Below are 23,726 nucleotides of genomic sequence, written 5' to 3' on the forward strand. Positions count from 1 at the left end.
TCTCCCTTCAACTGCTGATGGTTTTTTCGTTTGACAATTAATATGACGGACGCTGGCGTCTTCCCAAACTAAATTTCTTTTGTGTTTTTGTCTCTCCCAACTGTTGGCCAACGACTCGATTAGCCCTATACTCGTCTGCTAAATTGTTTTTTTTTTTCTTCTTTCTTTCTTTTTCCGAGGTGAAATCTAATTATAGCGTATTACAGCCTTAACGGGGTGGCCTCTCTGTCGGCAGCTCCAACCCAAAAAAAAAGGACAGTTTAAAAAATCGTTAAAAAATTGAGAAAAAGAGGGAACAAATGGAAACACATCGGACCGATATGACCAGAGGAAACAAAAATAGAGAATAGACTACATTACAGGAGGGTGGAAATAAATTTCCCAGTTTGACCAGATGGCTATTTAGTGATGTTATAGACATATAATATGCAGCAGTTGTTGCAAAAGGCAACAAGCCAGCAGCAGCCAGCAGCAGCAGGAGCTACTACTAATATCCCGCTGTTTTTATTGTGACGACGAGTAGGAACTTGTATATACGTGGATATAATATCGTGTCCGCATAAAAATCGGCTGTCGGCGAGGGGGTTCTATAGTGCGGATAAAAACAGATCGTATCTCTGTATCCCCGGCAATATTTCTGTCGCTCACGAAAGTCTCCTCATATCATGTGGATTATAATATTCCGTTCTCTCTTCTATTTCTTTATTGAAATGGACAGCAACGTCCCCCTCGCACTCTCCCTCTCTCAACATGTGTCGAGAAAACGAAAGTGTGTTGATAAAAAAATAAATGTCTGTTGACAATCGACTGGAAAAAAAACGACAAATTACTACCAGTCAGCATTAAGTTTATTCTCATAAATATTCGGGGTCGGTGACAACACCTGCCCAGTTCGCAGCCGCAAATAAAAACGTTATTGTGTTGACTGTACCGTCTATTACATCTCTGTAACAAACCTGATTAAATAGACAGAGCAAACGACTTCTTCCCACTGGGCTCTACCCACCACAATAGCTGCTAGCTAGGTGGGGTCGATAGTATACGCAGATAACGAATCAGGTGAACAGAAGAGCGAAATCTGGACTAGCGCGTTCTGCGATTTGATTAAATATTTAGTAATGCCGTTTAATCCAACCTGTTTTTCTTTTTCTTATTGACACAAGTGAATCATCACATTTCGGGTTCTACGTGATGACAAACGCGCAGGTGAAAATGTGGGTCTGTCCCATTCGTCAACAGATATATACGTGAGCGTTCCGAATGGGCGAGGGCTCGGGGTCTGCCGAGGTTATTGGGTTTGTCACTGACGCCAATCGCGGCAAGCAGCAACGAAATGGCACACACAGAAAAAAAAAAATGAGGGGCTGTTTGGTATCAGTTAAAACGAATCGTCAATTGCTCTGACTGTCACTCGAGACCAACACGAGCAGAAAAACTTTCAACCAACCCGGACTTTGTATGTACGTATATATATCCATTCACTTGCAGCTCATGCTAGGCAACAGTTGCCATGACTGGACACAGCCGTTTGCGTCGTATCCGGATCAGTCCTGCGTCACTGCAGACCTCGGCAGACGTCGTGCAAAGAAAGGTGGATCCCCTCCCCCATCTAAAAATATAAAAAAAAAAAAAATGTGGAACAGAAAGCGTGGAAACGATTCAAGTGTTTCAAAGTGACGACTATACAACCTTGACTTGATTGTAGGTTGGTATACATAGTCGCCAAACTGCGTACGTGTTGGACGCCCGCGTTCATTGGATTTTGTTTGTTTCCTTCCATTTGAAACTCCCCTCCTCTTGCCTAAATCACATTTTATAACAGATTTTGATTCAATTCAATCAAAAAGAATTTTGAAAAAATATAAAAGAGAGAAAGGGCCAAAAAACACAAAACAGCTGAGAAATGGTGAAAAGCGACGGACGCCATTGGTTCAGGTGTGGCGGGCGTCGTCATAGCGACGCCAATCTGGATAAACCAATCGCTGGCGCCTCCGCACGTAACGTCGTGTGTCCGCCGGGGCTGCCGTGCGTAGCATTTCTCTCCGCTGCGGTGGTGAGTGCTGGTAAGAGAAGAGGAGTAATAAGAGGTGGGTTTCCCTCCCAACCACCCACCCGAAAAGAAAAAAAAAAAAAACACAACAAGAAAGAGAGGGGGAGAGCTCCCGCCGACAACAGCAGCCAAACGGGGCAGAATCAGGTGAGTCAAGAGGGTGGTGGGTGGTTAAAAAAAAACTACCGTGTAGTAGGTACTACTGCATTTTTTCCGTTGCTGGATTTTCCCAATCCGCAGCGCAACAGCAACAGACTGGAACTCTCCTCCCCCCGCAGGCCATCCAGCAGCTAGATCTCCACCCCCTTCTCTCTCTCTCTGCCCATATGGAAAAGGCAGCTCTCCTCAATCCTCGTACACATACAGTTTATCTATCCACCTACCTTTATCCATCTTTGCTTCTTATTCTGCTGGCCGCCTATATAGAAGCCAACTGCTTTTTTTTCTCTCTCTCTTATAATATTCCGAAGGGTTGATTTTTTTTCTCCTACCTCCACCTGGGTGTCTTGCAAGGTGTTGCAGCCAACAACCCAAAAAAAAAGAAAAAGAAGAAGGCAGTAGGAGGAGCTTTAAAAAAAATAATAATCACAAAAAAACTTGAGAGAGTTTCGAACGAGTGTCTTATGCGAGCCGCTGTGCCAGCCGACCGTCTAGTTCAAGTCCTGACGCCGTCGTGCTCAGGTGTGCAAATCACCTCCTCACCTCTCTCATCAACGTTTAGCCCATCTCCTACTGTGTGTTTAATCGAGTCGTATTGTTCAATCGTTTGATTTCTTCGAGACCCCCCCCCCCCCACAAACGACGAGTTGGACTCCCGAATTTTTGGTGGCCGTTTCTTGTCGAATTGATTTCGGGGTTTTTGAACGGATTTAATTCTCAGCCCAGTTCGGTTCACTGGGAATTTTTTAAACTGTGTGCTGCGCAAGTGTACAATTGCGGTCGACTGGAAGTTTGTTCTTTTCTCCAAACATCCGCAGTGTTGTTTCTCGCATGGTGATCGCCAGTGTGTCTAGTTCAATCTCGAATTATTTCCGCAAAAAGTTTCAACGGAATTGTTGAAATTGATTTTTTTTCGTTGTGTTTTCATCAAACACTATTCACTTAAAAAAACAAAATGTACGAAAATTCTTCTTCGCCCGTGTCTGCTCGCCAGCAGCAGCACGAAGCTGAAATCATCCGGCGGATGAGCGCCGCTCGATCCAGCGCATTCAACGTCGTCGCCCCCTATTCCCTGGAAGCCCAGCAGCAAGGCATAAGCAAAGGTAAACGTCACCTTCTATTGTTGTTACGTAAATAGCCGTGAGAACAAACAAAAGAAATCAAACTAAATATAGATAGCGGCAATAATTCGTCCAAATCTGCCTACAACGGTCGAGATAACACGTCATATTTACATCAGAATATCGCAATCATTTGAATTTATGTCCGTTTTTGTTTTTCGGTTCGATTGCGCCTTGGTTTGACCCGATAAGACGTGGACGGTGTCGGTTACGGAGCCAATCCCTTTCTCGGTTCATTCGGTCTACTTTCGACATCTTGGCTGGTCTGGTCGATACAACAACAACAGCAGCAGCAACAGCAACAGCAACAACAGCAGCAGCAATCGCATCAGAATGGAACTGCAACTCCCAATTCGCCCAATCCGTTCTTCTATCCGTTCGGGGCTGGCCATCCCCTTTTGCCCAGCGCTGCATTCCTTCGAGCGTCGCTTGCATCGGCCCAGCGACCGGCCGTACCAGCCCCTCAAGTGACTCCACCCTCAGGTATGTAGAAAACAAATCAGTTTCTTTAGAAAAACAAACAACAAAATAATCCCCCCTCATCGATCGATAAGTAACAAAAATCATTTTCCATTTTTTGGGTTGAAAAATAAAACAAAACAGAAGTGCCGGCGAATGCCAAGTGCCGATGGATCGATCCACAACAGCCGGCCCCCGAGACGCCACTCAATCTGAGCACAAAGCCCAAGGCTAAAGGGATCTGGTCGCCGGCCAGCTTGTGCGAGGAGGAGCAGAGCAGACGGACAACGACGACGACTGGCAAAATTGCTGCCGCTCCGACGGCGGCCAGTTCGCCGGATCGATGCGATTCCCCCCAGAAGGCCACGTCACCGGATTCTCCGCCCCCAAGCGGCCGGAGATCCTCCGAGGTGGAAGACGGCAGCAGCCCTTACCACTACCGGGCCACGTCGGCCGCCGCTAACGGGACGGCTCGGTTCGCCCGCGGCCCGACGGCCGCCGCTCTCTTCCGGCCTTTCGACCCGTTTTACAGCATGCGATTGCCGGGTCACGGCGGAGTCGGCGGCAGCTGGAAAGCGGCCGACGACCAGCACCAGTACCAGCACCATCAGTACCACCACCACCATCAGGAGCCGCAGCACAGTCCCCAGGACAGCCGGCAGAGTTCCGGCGGAGAGGAGAGCATCTACTCGGACAACATCAAAGACGAGGACATGACGGCCCATTTCTGCCGCGTCTGCGACCAGTCCTTCTCCTCCATTGCCGCCCTGGAGGCTCACGTGCGTCAAAATCACTGCGACGTCCTGATGGACGGCTCGTCCGTCAGCGGAGACGGCCGCGACCAGCACCAAAGGATAAACATGGGCGCATTCCCTTGCTCCCGCTGCCCCAAAGTATTCGAAATCGGCGCCAGTCTCGAACAGCATTTAGCAACGCACCACGCCTCACGTTCTTTCCAGGTAAAACATTTGAATTATCTCTTTCATATTTCATTGATTGATTCAATTAAATAAACGTCTGAAATGGTGTGATCTGTCCAGTGCAAGCAATGCGGCAAGACGTTCAAGCGGTCGTCGACGCTGTCGACTCACCTGCTGATCCACTCGGACACCCGGCCGTATCCTTGCCAGTACTGCGGCAAAAGGTTCCACCAGAAATCCGACATGAAGAAACACACCTACATCCACACAGGTATGTTGTCGTCTTTTTTTTTTTTTTTTTTAGAATTTTTCAATCAATAATTGTCCGGAGGGCGATTTTGCGGTTTGGATGGAATCCACCAATCACACGAAATGAGGCTGGATATACAGTCGGTTGAGGTTTTTTCCCGTAGATTAGGAGCAATGTGAAATGCGCCGCGGCCTTATACAGCGAAATAAGAGGCCGACATAAATGTAGGCTACTGGGTATTTTGGGCCGGCCAGCCAATCAGAGTTGAAGACTGGCCAAAAAGCCAAAAAGGGAAATCTTAGAAATGCCTTGGCGCAACATGGATCTTTCTGGCACATAACTCGAGCAAGGGCGGACTAGAAATAATAAATATCAGGAGCCAGCAGGTGAAACAGGAGAAGGCCGACAGTCCGAAGCTCCTATAGGTAAATAATCGGCTGCGCTTCCTACACACTTAAGAATCGACTATGTATAGACCCTGGGAGAGAAATATCTAGCGACAGAATTTGAGCTGTCGTGCACCGTTTGAGCTCCTTGTTTGTTTTGACGATAGGGTCGTCGCTTATCAGGAGCACTGGACGGGTTTCGCTAAGGAGAAACTTTTCGACTCGAGCCATCACGCCCCCGTCATAATATCCATCCACCCCCCAGTCAGCAGCTAACAACTCCCTGAATTTGATCTAATCAGATTTGATATTGATCCATCGCCTCATATCTTCTAAGAATTCCAGGGGTTGTTTTAAGACCTTCGGCTACCCGATCCAGCCGAACTGTAGTATCAAAGTCAAGTCGTCTTGTATCTCATTCGAAATAATTGGGAGTCGTGTCCAGTTGGGAGCCGATCCGAGCTGAGGAAATGATGAGTTGTTGTTGTTGTTGATATTTGACCGTGTCGATTGTTTTGCAGGTGAGAAGCCTCACAAGTGCATCGTGTGCAGCAAAGCCTTCAGCCAGTCGTCCAATCTGATCACCCACATGCGCAAGCACACCGGCTACAAGCCGTTCGCCTGCGGACTCTGCGACAAGGCCTTCCAGCGCAAGGTCGACCTGCGGCGGCACCGCGACAGCCAGCACCCGGCCATGGCCCACCTGCCGCTCCCGCCGCCTCTCCCGCTCAACAAGAGCGAGCGGACCGGCAACGCAACCGTCGCCGGCACGGCCAACATCGTCTGATTTCGTCTCCAGCTCAGATGAGAGACGAATGATTTATTATTACAAAATAATAACAGCATACCGGCCGGATAGATAATCATGATGTTATCTATATCGAAAAACCCGTCAAGTTATTGCTGCCCACTACTCTTGTACATAATTATGCGACGACTAGGGAAATCTGTAGAATCTGACGACACACAAACACAATCCGTGCCTTTTTCTTTGATTTTTAAATGAGTTGAGATCAACCCAAACCAATGACGTATTTATAATAATTCTAATTTTGATGTATAGGCCTACTTGACTTGTTGCCCTATAGCTCACTCTCTACTCTCTCTCTCTCTCTCTCATTCAATGGCTCACAGTCTCTCTCTTTTACACACACACACACCCCACGCCCTCCTCTATATTATACATATATGAATATCATTATTATAACTATGTAGCCCCGTCGTTCCACTAATCCGAATCGCTTTTCCTCTCTAGTCTCCTATTACATGTAAAATGCCCCTCCCCCCTTTTCATCCGCAAAAGACAAAATGAGTTGTTATACGTCATCATATTTTTCCCCTTTTCGCTCTTTTCTCAATTAGGCCCAATATTATTTGCCACTCTCGATCGCTGTTGTAATCATCATCGCAATTTTTTCTATGTGTAAAACTTTACTGACTATCTCCCATCCCCCGAAGAAAAATTATCTCTGTATAATGAAAAAAACAAACAAATCATTATTTGTCATTTGAATGTAATACCCAGTAGTCCATATTTACCAGAGTAACCAATAATGAGACAAAGAGAAAAAAAAACGACACGCCCAGTTCATTTGTGTTTTTGCAAAGAAATAATTTCTTTTAAATAGGAAAAAAAAGGTCAAATGTTTGTCGATTTGAAGAAAAAAACTAAGAAAAAACAAAACAAGCACCAGATCTCGTCATTTTCACGTATTTATATTTCCAAATAATAAAGGACTGTGTGTTACTCGTTGAAATTCCTGTTATGAAATATTTTCAAGACTCGATAGGAAGAAAATCCCTGAGCCCCCCACACAAGAAAGAAGATAAAAGCTACTGTTGCAAGACGGGGAGAAAAAAAAAAAAACAATCCGGAATACGTCCGGCCCGGTGTTTGTTTTTTTTTTCATTTTTGCGCCGTAAAAATAACAAAGAAAAACAATCGACTTTAATTATTTGCTTCATTTTTTATCGTTTCAAATTTTTTTGGCCACTTTTTTTTAAAATTTTCTCTTTGGTTGTCGCCCGAGTTTGTTGTTGTGAAATGGCAAAATCACTACTATATATCACTAGACCGCAGGTATTACACACACAGATATGGATGTCTCTAACGCAACAACTACTCCTCCTGCGATTGAGCAACGGCCCCCGGATTCCCCTCGGTTGCGCCTATACGATGATGCACCTGTCTCCTCACAGCCGGCCCCGGTGTGTGTTTTCTTCTTTATATTTCATTTGATTTTATATACGTCCCCCCCTCATTAAATGAAATTGAAATTTCTCTTGTACCTTTCCGTTGTTGTACATACTACATACAAACGACACACTTGACTGCTATTATATACCTTTCGTATACATTGATTCGTGTTTGATGTTTCAATTGGAAATACTAAAATACAAGAACCCACAGCAAATGAAAAAGAGACATTTTATTTTTTCCTTTGGAATTCTCGTCAAAAGTCCGTTAGCGAGACGTAGTATCCTTTTTAGAAATCATGGTGTCGTATTGTATTCAACAGCTTAGAACAGGTCGATAACAGACAACGACACAAGAGTCAACCAGAAGAGAAAGAAAAAGGCGAGATATGGAATGGAAAGAGGGGGGGTCTGTTATTTTCTATACATATAAGCCAGAAATAAAAAAAGAAAGCTGACGAGGAGAGTGTTGTACCTTGTCTTGTGTTGTGTGCCGCGTGCCAACTGTTTTACCCAGCCCTTATAGTATATACCCCATTCCAAGATGGTGGGCGGGTGGTGCTCGTTCCTCCACCTCAGCTCATCCCTTCCTTCTACCTACTTTTTTTTCCAACCGATTTTGGAATGGAAGGAGGAAAGAGAAGACATAGACACACACACAAAAAAGGAACGCTGCTGCTGCTGCTGCTGCTGACCACCTGGTTTTTCTGAGTGTCTAGTCGGGTGGCGAAGGAGGAGCGCGAACAGGAGGCAGGTGATTAGGTTAGATTGTACCTATACCATCACTGGTATATCTCTGGATGTGTCTTTCTTCATTTCTTTGTTTTCTTTTTCCGTTAATTTCCGACTTTTTAAAAAATTCCATCGTCCTCTCCCCTGTGTCAACTGTTTCCTTAAAAACTTGTTTTTTTTTGTTTTTTGTTTCTGGTTGCAGATGTTTCGTCTGCCCATATATAAAAGTGGGGGTCATATCTCTCTGTACGATTAGAGCGCTCAGATTACCAGCAGGCCCCGGTGGGATTCGATGACCGTATCGATGATCAATAAATGAAACAATGGCATACGCAAATATAGTCTACTTCTTTTTATGTTTAAAAAAAACAAACATCGATCGCATAGATTGGATTTCACAATTCCCCTCTTTTCGCTCGAGTGAGAATAGAAAACAACAACAGGTAATAATCAGACGCTGTAATAAACATTCGAGGTAAAAAAAATAAAATAAAAAAGAAGGCGGGCAAATTACATTTTAAAAAAAAAAGCTTCCCGAGAAAAACTTGATTTTCCATTTGTCTATACATTTCAGGGTCTTGTCGTTGTTATTGTTAGACTATTATTCCAGCCATTTCTTCTTCGTTTTTTTTTTCTATTTTTCCCTTTTTTGGTTAAATAAGAGACGCGTGTCGGTCGCGTGGGTCGAAAACTGGCGTCGGCTACCACATGCCCACTCTTCCATATCATAACCGTGACTTCAATCTCCCATTATATATACCACCCTCTCTCCTATTTTTTTTCCACCCTCTCCCGTACTATATACACACACATCTACCGTGTGTGTGTGGTAAAAAAAAAAAGGAGTCACGTGACTGTTATTAGTTCCGCCGCTCCTAATTTGATAGCGCCGGACTCTAAAAGAAAAAAAAAAAAGGAAAAGAGCAGCCGGACTTTTTTGTTTTGTTTTTAAAGAGAATTTTATTGTTGTGTTTCCTTTTTTTTTCGGTTGTTGTTGAAATATTACATGAAAACGCTATATAAGGGTCGATAAACACACATCAGTCACAACAGCAGAGGCCCTCAAATGATTCAGATTGACTGACACACACACAGAGCAGCGACGTTCTCTGCCTGCCTGCCATTGGCTGTTGCAACTCATCCGAGCAATCAAAGTGGCCCTGTTCTATTTTTTTTATATTTTAAAAATCTTATTGTTTCGCGGCTGATTGACTTTTGACGAACGAAAAACAACAGTCAATGGCCAATCATGCCGCCAGGTGTTTGCTCTATCATTTGTGGGAGTGTGAGCGGCGATCATCATCATTATTAGTCATCGATTGGTCATTTGCTAGATTGTCTTTTTGTTTTGTACATGTCCAGCGCGTTTTTGTCCGTGTTTGCGTGTCGACTCGTTATCATCACGGCCCGGCTGTTCGCCTTTTCCGTCTACTTTGTAATGGCCCATACGTCTCTGTCTATTGATTGGACACTTGTGGAAAGAGAGAGACTAATAATCATCATCCATATGTCAGTGGATAGTCCAACAGTGGGCTAGAGCACAGTCTATCAAACGGTATAGGCGCAGGGGTGAGAGATAGCTTTTATTGAAAGTGCTGCTGCTGCCACTGCCAGCGCTGCCTGCCCTTGCGGCCTAATAATTCAACAGTCTGCTATATAGGCTTCGCTCATCCACTTTTATGGGCGACTGTATATACCTACCCCCACCGCCATGGATGGCGAACGAAATAGAAATTTACGGGGTTGAATGTGTCGGGGGTGACAAGGGTGTCGCGTGCCGCAGTCTATAGCACTGCGGCCGCCCGTGTCAATAATAAATGACGGAAGCGAATGTCAATATGATAGCGCGCGGGCGGGCGGGCGGCCGGTGGGGCCCGCTTGTGGCTTTTCTCCTCTCCTTTTTTCATCTATGTATTCAGACGGCGCGTATATATAACACACGGACGGGTTGATAATAATAATATAGCTCTCCCCGGGATAACTGCACTCTCGAATTGCCGGGGTCCCGGATTGGATTGCTCCGCGATGCATTCCCGTCCCATTTCTTTTTTTGAAAAAGAGGCAAATGAATAGACAGGCAGTTGGGGGGGGGGGGAGACACATCGATTGAAGAGGATTGAGGTCGCTCATCATCAATTGATATGAAACCTGAACCATCAAAAAAAAAGGTTCGTGATGGCAGTTTTTCATAGTCCAACATCAGAGAAATGCGGACGGGCCGTGTACAAACACGAAGGATCTATTTATATTTGATGCCATCTTGTTTTTATAGACACACCTTCCTATTTCCCAATTTTTTTATCGTTCGATGCGCGTGGAGTGGAGACCTGTGTGATCTACAGTATATGTAGACGTCGAGGGTATATAGAACTTGCATATAATTGTTTGCAACCCCCCTACTGGGGCCCAGACCTCGGTTTTCTCACGCCCGGTCATCATCCCCCATAATATTCACGGCAACCGCACCGACCGCGGCCGCCGACGCCGCCGCCTGCAAAACAAAACAAAAAAAATGAAGCGCAAACTGTGTAAAAGTGCACACGGCGACACACAACACCTGATGATGTCAACCGTGAACTGTATGCGATGTCGCAATAATTCCAAATGCGATTTCCCGCTGGGCAACAACCGGCAGAAAAGTAAGCAGCAGCTGATCACGATCCCGCATTGGACGGGGGCAAATAAAAACCATCAAATCTTTTCCGCTCACATGATTTATTTGCTTTTCATTGATTTTCCCCCCTGTTGTTTTAAATGAATAACCTTCAAAATGATCAAAGTAAAGAAAAAAATTACAGATAACAATTACAGTCGGATTATAATTGAAGCCAATTAAACCTTTTGATTGCTTTTGCGAGAGCCGTTCGTGAGTGGCGTGAGTTTCAACAGCGGAAAGAGAGAAAGAGATGGATGATTTTCTGCGCCCATTCCCACCGTGTTGTCTATTTTGTTGATGTTTGTACGGGATTAGACTTTTATAGTATCTCTCTCCCCCCCCCCTTTTATTTTTCCCTATTTTATTCATTTGAAAAAATTTGATGGCGTGGCGGCGGTGCACCTTTTCTTGATATTTTCTGTGCGAGGGGGGGGGGGTAAAAATTTCTCACCAGCACGCTATCGATAATGGATAAGGCGCATTACATTATCGGCCGCCCTGTGCATGGCTACTATCGGCACATGAAATATGCACAAAAGCCCAGTTCATTTCTCTATGCCTTTCACTCTTTTGGCCCTTTGTTAGGAGGAGAGCTATACACAGTATAGCTGCTCTGTGTACACACTTTCGTGTGTCTACACTCGGTACGAGCAGACAAAGTCATTTTTTTCCCCCCTCCGTATATTCCGTGGATAAACTTTGTTTAGATATGCAGACGATGGGAATATTCCGTTCGGCCCTGCAACTCTGACGATAACTACTATACGCCCGATGATGGATTTAATGCAACTATTATTGGATTGCGGCTCGTCACACGGACACGTCAAGATGTTCATCATCATCGTCCAAATAATTCACACAACACAATAAGGACTCGGCCCATTCTGACGTGTTGCCACCGCGCGCGTTTCAAGTGTGTAATCACGCTAATGGTCACTATATATCAGATGCTCTTCCGCACACAGCACAGCCCTTCTTTTCTTCCTTTTTTCCCTCTATATACTATTTTATGGTCTTTTTTTCGGGGGAAAAAAGGGGGTGAATGTCTAAATTTTCGACTCCTCGACGCGTCGATGAGGACTCACATAGTAGTCCGGGGTTGGAGCCGCAGTTCATCCGAGCAGCTGTTCAATTCCCTACAGCTCTCGTATATATTATTATTATATCCGATGGCCTATCCACCTATACACACGCCATAGACATTCAACTCTCGATAAGGATTGCTGCTGCCCATAATATGTGTACAGACAGACAGAGTGTGTTGTGTGTATATTTATGTCGATGTGTTTATATGTGACTCGGGACACATGCAACTTGCGAGTCGGGAAAAAAAAAAGAAAAGTGCCATATTCTAGTCAACATAATTGTGACATGCTGTGCCCCACTGCCCCCTCTTATTCCAAACCCCCCTGTTTCCTTATGTAAGATGTGTGTAGGCATATATAACAAAACTATCCAAATTTCTCCCCAATAGATTCGGCTGTGACGTATTGCCCCTCTCGCATAACAACAAATCGCACCGATGGAGAACCAACCTTAGAAAACATTAGACGGGGAAGTTTCACGCATAAAACACTTGATTTTCACCCTTGTGTCTGTACTTTTATTGTGATCTGTTTCATATTTTACTCGGAGGGGGGGGGGGGGAAACAATTTTTGCGACTAGGGGTCGTTCCGGGTCGTCGCAAGTATGGATTTTCTCTTTTATCCCCAAAATCCCCATTTGGCCCGATGTGCAGCGTTTCAATCAAGAATTCATGAAGAGGCCGCCATCATTCAAGTGACATGTGTACAGCCGATCTACAGCGTTACGACGATGACGAAGAAGATACGCGCACTCATAAAAGGCCGCTCTGATGCATATATAGACACTCTCACCCGTGCTATTCTAAAACGTAAAAATACCATACACGCCCTTTTTTTCCTTGCGCATTTCTCCTTTCCTCGCCGTGAAAACCGATCTATAATGGGCCTCCTTTTTATGGGTTACGCCGTGACCTTTTTTTCTCTCCCCCCATTTTGGACCGTGTGGACCGACGAATATGACTGCTCTCTATACTTTGGTGGTTTGGCCGGGTTTGGCTCGGCTGTGCACGGAAAGGGGGTCGCTCGATATAGCCAGAATCTTATATGACCGCACGGGATCGTTTTTTCTTTCTCTTTTCCCCTCTCTCTCTCCATTTCTCGTTTTCTGGCACTTTTCCTGATTGGAAGGAGAGAGGGGAAAAAGAGCCGCAATGTTTATATGGGAAATAGTCTCATATGTATTAGAGTCTTTAGTCTGCATAGTATATATATAGTAGTAGTCTACATATACGGTTCATATAGTAGATATAGCGTAGGCAATTTCTGACAATTCCACGCAGTTCGGGAGAGAGAGGCCGACCACCAAGATTGATTGTGATTCATTACTCTTGCGTTATAACGAGGGGGGGGGGAGACAAGGAGAGAGTGAGAGCTGGCAGCCAAGGAAAAAGACAGAAGCAACACTTAGCTGCACATTCCGTGTTTGGCGGCAATCAAGTTGATCCGTGCCGGAATATATCCAAGTCCTGAGCGTCCGCTCCTGACCAGTTAATAGATATGATGCCGGTCGGCAGAGTTTATACAGGACGCACGAGGACGCATTAGCTCTGGTGACGCACTGAAACAAAAACTTTTAAAATAATAATAAAATAAATAAAAAAAGACCAGAAGATGGAATTTTTGGATCTCGATCGGACGTTCGTCTCTTTATTGTTTTCATTTTCAGATTATTTTTAAAGAAGGGTGGAGACAGATCGTTTTTTTTCATACGGTATTAAAGTTGCTTTTTCTTACCCATAGATGGCTTTAGTATTAATTTAGCCCAATAGGTGGCGATCCTATTGAAGTGGGCGCCTGCCGCCTGGAAAAATTGTGGGAGAATGAAGAATTGAAGATGACGAAAATAAAAAATCTGTCTAGTAGTACAGTCAATCTGACAAAAAAAAAACATCAAATTTGAAACTACGTGTTAATTTCGATTTTCTTACAGTAACTACCTAAAGTTTCCGCACAGCTGAGAGAAGCTTATGGGAAAACGGGTTTTTTGAAAATTCGCCAAAAATCAAGTTTTTGTCGGACGAAAATGATTTTTGGACAGGGAGTTCTTAGACTTAAGGTTTATAAGATATATTTTTGGGGGATTTTTCCGTTCACGGGAAGGTCCCTTTTAAATTGAGAGTAAAAGTTTCGCACAGTCGAGAGGGCCAGTAGTAAATGTTACTACTTTGGCTTTTATTTACGGGACGGAAAATAGGGCTAGAAAGGTTCATTAGGGCTTAAAAAAAAGAGCATCGTTAGCTCTATAACCTCATCTATAATTTCATGCTATTCGAGAAATCACTTTAATTTCGATGTGAAAATGTACTGTTTTCATTTCTCAGTTATTTTCCCTTTGTTCCCGTAGTTGCCGGTTTTTCCAAATACCGAGATTTTAACAAGAGAATCGCCACTCAAACCATGGTGTATTAGTATGGTGGGGGAACTTATGGTTGGAATCGGCTATCTCGGCTGAAGCCAGGGGTCGGCTATGATCAGCGCTGCCTGGTGGACAATTGGGTGAACTATGAGCTATAAACGGTCTGAAAATTTTCTAAGTCCGATTGCACATTGCTTGTGTACTTATAAAGCTATAAAATCGAAAAAAAGAGTAAAAAACAGCAATTAAGTATTATTTTTCAAGCTTTAATTATTTTAAAGTTAATAGAAAAAAAAATAAGTCACGACTCTTGGAATCGAATCTTAATTCTTTAGAGTCGCAGACCGGGATTCTAGCCACTGTGACAACCGGCTGATGTAAATGCCGTAAATTTAAAAAAAATATACTATTTTTCAGACGAATTTACAAAAGAAATTAGTATCTTGGTTCATAGAGGGCACCAAAGAAGTGCGACCAGCCCTGCAATTGGCTGTTAAGAATTTCGACTTTTCCACTAAGCTCCGCCTCTTGTCCGGAAACTGGCTTCATTCGAGATAGCCGATTCCAACCATAAGTTCCCCCACCATACTAAACCACCATGCTCAAACTGTCTTTAGGGTCTGTTGGGGTGGTCTCCCTCATAACGTCAGCCTACACCTATCGAAAGGGGGTGGTCACCCCAACATACTCTAAAGGCAAAGAGGGGGAAATTTTGTTTTCACGAGCGCTAGGTGGCTAAGGTGGCTTATAGGATGAAACCCGGCATGGCCGAAAAACGAAGAAATTTTAAGGAATTTTTTCCAAAATTTCAATCGTTAATATCTCGGCTTCTGAGCCGAGTATCGAAAAAACATGAAAATCGTTTAGAGAGGTGGGCATCATTTTGAAACAATTATAATATTTCTAGGTGCAGCAGTTGACGAGAAAACTGCTACACAAAAACCGAAAATAAAATCCAAATTTCGGCTTACCCCCTCTCAGTTTTTTTGAAATATCTCCCAAATTACAAAAGTTAGGCGATTGCGGTCTTTACCATTCGACTTAGCAAAAAATTTTGCACCAAACCCATCTACTTCTTAATTTTTAGAACCCCCAGCGACGATTTCCGCTAAATAAAAAAACCCCAAAACGGTCTCTTTGAGTGGCGAATCTGGCGATTCTCTTGTTAAATGTTAGGGGCATGGGGAGAAAAAAGACAGGCATAGAGGTGTTCGAGGTTGCCATCTTGGATAGTTTTTAATTCCCAGTTTGGTGCAACCACAACCCAAAAGTTTTGACATTGTCCACAAGAAAAGGTTACGAATGGAAGAAAGTCAAGGAAGGGAAGAATAGAATGGGGAAGAAAGGGGTCGGTCTCTCTTTTTTCACTCTCCCTTTGTCTTTCCATTCGTACACTTTTCTTATAGCAAAAACTATCCAAGATGGCAACCTCAAACCACTCTATACTAAAAATTATAACAAATCTTAGATATGGGTTAAAATAAGACTTTTTGTCGAAAGGTTTTGAAAAATAATGGGATTGCTGGGCTTAGCATCGATTTTAATTTTTCGACTGCTGATACCGTAATTAGGCTTCCCCCTTAGCCCTGGGGAACTAATGCCTTTAAATTTCCTTAGAAAATAGTCCATCCCTATTGATTTGAAATCTGACGTCTTGAAGGAAACTTAAGGCGCATTTTGGCAACACTGTATGATGAGAGAGCCAATCACACCGAAACGTCGGGTCGGGTTCCACCGTAGAGACCAGATAACCACATCTGGCAATGCAGCAACCAATCCTCCCCTAACCTATTAGATGTTCCTAACAGTACAGAGCTCTCAATCTCAAGCTACTCAATCTACTTTGGTCTCTTATCATCTCATGTAGTAAACCAATGCTCCCCACAAATATATCTTGGTCTAAATCCACGCAATGGATGTTACCAACTGGCTAACTTAAGTCCTCGCTCTGAATTCTGTTCACATGGTTTATATATTTACGTAGTTACTTATCTACACATTATTAGTTCAATCCACGCAAGTAACATTTGTCCACACTTGGACTTTAAAAAAAAGTTGCAACTTAGGTACATATATCTTTATACACTTTTGTCCATCCACAGTGGTTTAAATCAAAGCAATGGCTTGAATCCATGCCCATACTTAGAAGTTTAAGAACTAAGAAGTATTCCGTAACTATTTTTCCCTCTTGCTGCCTTCTTGCTCGTCCTTTTTGGCGAAAACATTGCCAGTGATTGATTTGAAAGAAATATAAAATATTTTTCGGTAAAATACTATTAGGCGTTCAGTGCACAGTCGCAGCAGCAAAGGAAGCGGTGTTGTGCAATTTCCTCACCGCTGGCAACAGTTACAGCTTCCACTTAAGTGAACATCACTTTTTTTGCGTCCTCTGCTCTTTGCAAGTGACCTCAACAGAACGACTAGGCTAATCGGGCTTGGAGCACAAATGTTGCCAATGGAGGGAACCTTTTATTGAAAACAAGACATGCAAATTTTATCAATAAAATTGCGTAAGTCATCAATATTTATGCAAAAAATATGTGAGGATGTAATAACTTTGCAGCCTTTATGAAGATTCTTAAAGAAATTTGTGATCGCCTCACTGCCTCTGTATATCGCTACTTTGGTGCAGACGTTCTCGCTGGGACAACGTCTACATCGGACAACCTTTGCAAATAAATCAAATATTCTTTCAATTTTGGAGGAAAGAGAGACAGAATGAAAACTTACAATTTTTGGTTTTCCGGATTTTAGTAAGATCTCCGGCTGGTGGAATTTCAAATGTAAGTAGGATTCCCAATATCAACCAATCACTGTTTCAAGTATTCTTGGATTTGGTGATCTGGGGGGTTAGGCAATATATTCAAATATATTTGAAAATGCAGTACCTTTGCAGACTTTGTGAAGTTTCTTGAAGCATTTTTTGATAGATTATGGGATTTTTTATTTGGTTAAAATGATGCAAAAAAATTGTTTTTTACACCGTTTGGATCGATTAACCTGAGAAAATAAATCGCAGATGCTAAAGAATCTCGAAGGAAAGAGTGAAAACAAAATGGGTGTGCGACATTCAGGCCCAGTCATTCAGGCCCGCGACCTTCAGGCCTACCTTTTTTTTACGTGCCTTTCAGGCCCACCTTTTTTTACGTGCCTTTCAGGCCCAATTTTGACGTCATTCAGGCCCAATTTTGACGTCATTCAGGCCCAAGTTTTTTTTAAATATAAAATCATGGGAATTTTGTCATTTTCGTTCGCAATAAAACGTCAATGTTCGGGGGACAGGTGGGTCGGTTCGGTTCGGTTCGGGTTGAAACCAAAATGTGTCAAAAAGCCGAAGATGGGAATCCCCGACACTTTTATTGAAGATTTTTTTTACACGCCTGGATAAAAGAAAAAATAAGTAGAGGAAATAGCAAGTTAACCAAAAGTTACCAACTTACTTTGGTGCTGGAGTATGATATTTTGGGATATCACCGACATTTTATGGAGTTCCAGCAGCAAAAGATGTTGGAACCAGAAGATGATCTAATATAACATCTATTTTAGCAAAATCCAATATCCATATTAATCTTATAAAAGTTCAAAACTGATAAGCCTACAGCAAGAATATCTTCTTCGTCGAGGACTATCCGTGGGAATTTGGATCAGATGAGGCGAAGAAAAAAAGCATCCTCATACTTAAACATGTTTTTTCTAATGTACACATTCTCCAGCCAACAACAGGCCAACAGTTTCTTAATCATCGCCATGGAGTTACTTACCCAGTGGGCACGATGGTGTTCCGTCAGCTCATGCGAATGGGTCTCGGATTGGTTGTTTCACAGTTTCCGCCATTCCTCGGGTGCTGCCGTTCCAGAAAAGTAAAAGAAAAAAGAAGAAGATTGTAGGTCAAATAATCAAAGCGGGAGTGAAACACGAGGGACCATGAATAAAACATGAAACGAGATGATGGGAGGAGGAGGAGGAGGATGATGATGTTGATGATACCTGATGAGAATTTGACGAGTAAATCCTAATGCAAGAGCGTATCGGCGACGAGGCCGCAGCAAATATTTCGAAAAAAGACGTCAGCCAGGTTCGACGAAGCTAAGCTGAATTGCCTGCGACATCGCTGGGCAACATCACATGGAAAAAGAAAAAAAAAACAGACGAGCAAAAAAATAATGGTTAAAAGAAACTCAACAAAATCAAACAGACTTTTTTTGTCAATCCACACAAGTCGAACCTCCTCGGGTTGTGTAATTTTTGGGCTGCCTTTGATGCTGGACCATGTCTGGAATAGAAATAATTATAAAACTTGCACAGACTCAGAATTAACTTCCAAGAAATATCTGAAGACAGATGAGAATCAGAAAACTAAAAATCAAAACCATTGTTGCAAATAATCAAAATTCATTTCCCAGGAGTCAGAAGTCGGAGATGTTTTGTTTTGCGCGTGGGACGAGATGTAAATAATGAAATGGTCATTAGTGTCGTTTCTATACACCACTGGCGCTCTGCTTCCTTTTTTACTTAAGGGGCGTATAGCAACGACACTAATTTTCCGGCCTACGCCAGCTGATAGAGGTTGTAAACCGTAAATGAAGTCTTCTGTAGTCTCTTATTTTAGCAACTGGGGAAATTAATAAATCTGGGAAAATTCGGAAATGGTTCCGATCATAATGGAAATCTTACAGTTAATTTATAAAAGGGAAATGTAAAAAGGGTTTGAATATAAAAATTCCTTCTAAATAATTAAATATATAAAAAGCAATATGAAAAGCCCATTTGCGCCATAAGACAACACGGCCGGCGTCGGAGTGATCCGATACTTTGTGCGCCACTTTTCTAGGCATAAAAAATAGGGGAAAAAATCTGAAAAAAATTCAGACAATAGAAAAGACGTAAAATGACATAAATCCCAAGTTTGGTGAATTTATGTCATTTTTTCGATTTTTGCCACCCGAAAAACCCATATGAAAAATACACGCCGCCTTATGGAACGGCGCGGGGTGATCCCATACTTATGGAGGGGACTGTATATAAGGACTTCTTTGTCACAATCAACACACTTTGACATCTAGAAGCTCATCCTTTTCACGAAGTAGCTTATCCTTTTCGCGAAGTAGCTTACTCATCCTATGCCATTCTTTCGCGGTGCAGCTTGGCCTCCGAGTAAATCTGTGCTGACTATAGTTTTAATTTGTCCCATTAGATATGACACAATCTTTCATGGAATTTGTACACTTTGACTTCTAGAATTGAAAAAAAAAAGATCATTGGAAATAAAAAAAAAAGTATGTAAGAATGCAATACAAAATAAAGTCGTTTTTTTCCCTGGCTCTTCAACTATTCAAGGGGGGGGACTGATCCTCCAGATTCGAAGTTATTCGGGCTTTCTTGGCATCATTTGGCTGTTGTTCTACACTTCTTCTTTTCCGTGAAGCCATAATAACAACATAAAATGAAATAAATCACAGAACTGCAAGCACGCAGAGCTATCTGAGTACATTATTTGACCACTCAGATTTGTAGAGATTGCTTTATTTCGAGATCTAGGAACACATTGTAATTATATGCTCAACAATTTTAAGCCCGACCTAGATTTTTACTGGTGCCCACCTTTTTCGGCGCTTCAATTTGGGAATTATTACCTTTTGTAGGAAGATATTAAAATTAGAAAAAAGACGGTTTGGAATTATGTTCCACTAAATACAATCAGGACAAGCTTATAACCAAGAAAGTTGTGATCTGTGTCATCATAGTTAACATATTGAGTTTCATGTGATGACGCTGAAGGACATCCCACAAGTATTGCATGAATAATGAACCTATTTCATATTCCATAGGTTTACATTTTTCCGTGGAATAAAGTATGTTTAGACCTAGCGAAACTGAAAGATACATATCATTCTCTCAATCCCTGTATGCTAAATTTCAAGGTGTTGTGGCCCAAACAACGAAGAATTAGAAACCACATTGCTTAATTCTCTCCCTCTTCCTTGGAACACGACGGGGCATATGTGAAAACTTCTAGGTCTAGAGAATTGTTTGATTTCGAAAAAACATACAATTACAATCTGAAAGAGCTGCAAGCAGCTGTTGGACGTCTAAAACAACTTTAAAAAATCAGTTCGGCCGAATTTTTGCTGTCCAATTTTATCGTGTACAGGCACTTCAGTCGCCGAAAAAAGGCAAAATTTCACCACCACTGAAGTCTGTGGGGACAATTCTGGCTGGCAGAATGCATACATCCTTTCCGCGTAAGTAATTAAGAAAATTCAGATCAAGCGAAACTGATGAAATTACAAATAATTATGTCAAAGTCTGAATGCTCTATATCCTGGTAGTGTAGCCCAATCTACGCAAAATTCACAATAAGTAGGAACCACACATAATCCCTCAGCATCTGTCTTTGAATCCCACAGACCTGACGGGGTCTCTGTTGAAACTTATACACCTGGTTAATTTATAAATTCGTATAATTTGGCTAAAACGAAATATTTCTGTGAATGTCTTTCCATATTTCATCAAATTTATTCTGTTGCTTTATTACTTCATCAAGGCTTCTGTAAAGCATGTCACCCAAAAGGGGCTCTTTGCATTTGTGACATATAGTATGTGATGGGGGGGATGAAAATGTGATATCATTCAGTAAAATTGCTCGGGAAAATGTCTGTGGAAAGCTTACAGAAAACTGTTTATCAATTTAGCGGAATTAGATCATTTATTCATTGAATCAAATTTTTTTCCAAGTCTGCATGTCATTATTAATATGAAATACAATTGAACGTTGTGTAGTTTACATAGCAAACTTTTGATCAAACCCAGCATTTAAAATCGCAATGCCCTCAAGACACACCGAAAGGCCATGGAATGGGTAACCTGTTATAAAAAGTAACCTGGTAAAAAGTTACATTGTTACATTGTTACATTGTTAACAATGATATTTATTACACCATGCACGAGTTATGATAATAGATATCATTCCTTTTACAACATCCCGTTCGATATTTACATTGTACACATCTCTTAAGTATCCATTTACATATTTCTCATATGATTCAAGACTCTTTACACTTTCTATGGGTTGTAATTCAATAAGTTTGCTTTTATTTATAATACGATATCTTACATTACAGTGACAATCAAAACACAAAACAACGTAAATACACTTGATTTGCAACAAAAAATGAAATACTTCAATATATTAGCTTAAATTTAACAGATTAATTCATTACATAAGTGTTGTACCCATATAGAGTTTGCGCATTTTCAAAAATTCCATTTTAAAATTTCTATTCTAAATAAGCTACAGTGGTCCATTAATTAGTGGAAGAAACTCAAATTTTTTTGGCGAAGTTTTAATTTCTTCTCTAAAATTATTATCCACATCTCTAATTGCAACTTCTTTCATAAAGATTCTTTCCGAAACTACTAGTATATTTTACGCAGAAAGGCTTCAAAATTGTTCGATGATGCTGTGACTTAGGTACATATGAATTTTTTACACATTTGTTCCTATTTACACTCTGGTTTAAATCCACGCAATTACTTGCATCAATTCCCAGCCTTAAATTCAAATACTACAATCAACAACTACAAATCCAACACGTCATCGCCACTACCAAATAATTTTTATGTAAGTCAACAACGTGATTGCTGGTCACGTTGTTTTTTTCTCTTACCACCGAAAAATCTATGCCATGTTTTTTCACGCCAGGACGAGGAGAACGCCATATTATATCCATGCCGTGGTCCCCGCCTAACATGATCCATACTTTACACTCCATATCCACCTATATCCTAGTTACACTGTCTCTGGTTCACCCTGAAACCCATACCCACGCCAGGCTTTGTTCCTTTATGACCACACCTGCTATCCGCACCGTGAATTATTTCCACGTCATACATTATGCACCCACAACTGATCGTCGGGGCCCAAATCATAAAAACACACCTTCAATAATTTTTCCATGATTTGTTTCCATTACTTACCATATCATAACTCAAAAATAAATTAGAAAAACAAACGATAAAAAAGACAAATTTTTAATTGTTGCAAATAATTTCTTTCCCCGAACAAAACAATTGGAATATCTTTTTCTTCATTTACTTCGGATAACTCCATATCAGGCGAATCACTTTCTCCAACACTCTCATTGAAAACGGATATAAAATCAACGTTTTCTAACCAATTAAAACAAATATTTAATAAAAAATAAATAATACTTAACTAAAAATAACAACAAGGATAAACCAGCCTTACCGTCTTCTGTAAATTCATCACCTCCTCGATAAAAACAACGTCGTTTCTCGCTGGTGGATTCTGCAGCTCTTCTATTACTTTCTCCAAGTCTTTCTCAAAATCAACGCTTTTTAAAGCAAAATTAAGGTTTCTTTCTACCGACTGCATATGTCGCTTGACTGATTCATCTTTTTACTCTTAAGACTCTAACAACGGATGGTTTAGGTACAGGAACACAAAACAGCCAACAAAAAACGTCCCGCATATGGAAATTCCTTGATCCACATCCACGCAGGATCTTTGATTACGGTGTGTCCTTTCAACCTCATCGCCTTTCTGGGGCTTCCATCGGTCTCATCACACGCATCAACTCCCTGATCCACACCGTGGCCTGTCTCTTTTTGCAATTACTTGGTTACCTACGCTGGAGTCTGTTCCCACCCCTTGTTCATAAAATTTTGCATTGCAAGTTATCCATTTCTCTATTTGCAACTTTTTTCATAACAATGCTTTCCGAAAATGCTAGTATACTTTACGCAGAAGGGTTGCATCATTTTTCGATGGAACTCGACTTGAGAAAACGTCATAACTTTATTTTTGGTTTTCATTTTTTAATAAATTTGTGCAAATCAGGCTACTGGTTGTCCAAGTGGATTAGGCAAGTATATGGATATTGAATGTGGCAAAAACGGTGCCCATATACCTTAGTTGCGAGAAACCCAACCCTTCTTTAAGAAGCTAGAGTGGAAGTTTTTAAGTTTGCTTCTGTTGCTGCTGAATACAAGTGTCCTATTTTTCTTGTAAATTACTTTTAATTGTAAATTACTTTTATGCTTGAACTAATTCAATTAAATGTGAAGTAAGTGTTGATGTAAGTGGACCATATGATCAAATTGAACGCACAATATTTCTTGCATAAGAAGAACTTGTGCCACTATTTTTTACTAGCAATCCGTGCAGGATATAATAGAGCAGTACGCTTTAAAGACATTTATGTTGAAGAAATTAAGGTGTAATTGAGATTGTTTGTACTACAAATAATGTAATTTAATCCACACTGTAACTTAGGTCCACGTTTTGGCTGTCGTCCACACCATTACCGCATAACAGTTACCTATGTCTACAACA

General features: G+C 41.7%; 1 protein-coding gene across 1 annotated transcript; it reads left to right on the plus strand.

Annotated features, from left to right (window-relative positions):
- Positions 1–848: 848 nt before the first annotated feature.
- LOC124329086 (zinc finger protein Gfi-1b-like) lies at positions 849–6,664 on the plus strand. Its single transcript, XM_046788067.1, has 5 exons — positions 849–3,312; positions 3,523–3,813; positions 3,934–4,748; positions 4,830–4,980; positions 5,867–6,664. Exons 1-5 carry the CDS (start codon positions 3,165–3,167, stop codon positions 6,130–6,132), a joined length of 1,671 nt encoding a protein of 556 aa, XP_046644023.1. The 5' UTR covers positions 849–3,164; the 3' UTR covers positions 6,133–6,664.
- Positions 6,665–23,726: the final 17,062 nt, after the last annotated feature.

Source organism: Daphnia pulicaria, chromosome 3 (assembly GCF_021234035.1).
Source record: "Daphnia pulicaria isolate SC F1-1A chromosome 3, SC_F0-13Bv2, whole genome shotgun sequence".
NCBI classification, from domain to species: domain Eukaryota; kingdom Metazoa; phylum Arthropoda; class Branchiopoda; order Diplostraca; family Daphniidae; genus Daphnia; species Daphnia pulicaria.

Excerpts from the sequence above, each read along its gene's own strand:
- LOC124329086 (XM_046788067.1), top strand. The coding sequence starts at position 3,165 with ATGTACGAAAATTCTTCTTCGCCCGTGTCTGCTCGCCAGCAGCAGCAC. Across the intron at positions 3,814-3,933 it reads TCAAGTGACTCCACCCTCAG|AAGTGCCGGCGAATGCCAAG; the intron begins GTATGTAGAAAA and ends AAAACAAAACAG. Across the intron at positions 4,981-5,866 it reads ACACACCTACATCCACACAG|GTGAGAAGCCTCACAAGTGC; the intron begins GTATGTTGTCGT and ends ATTGTTTTGCAG.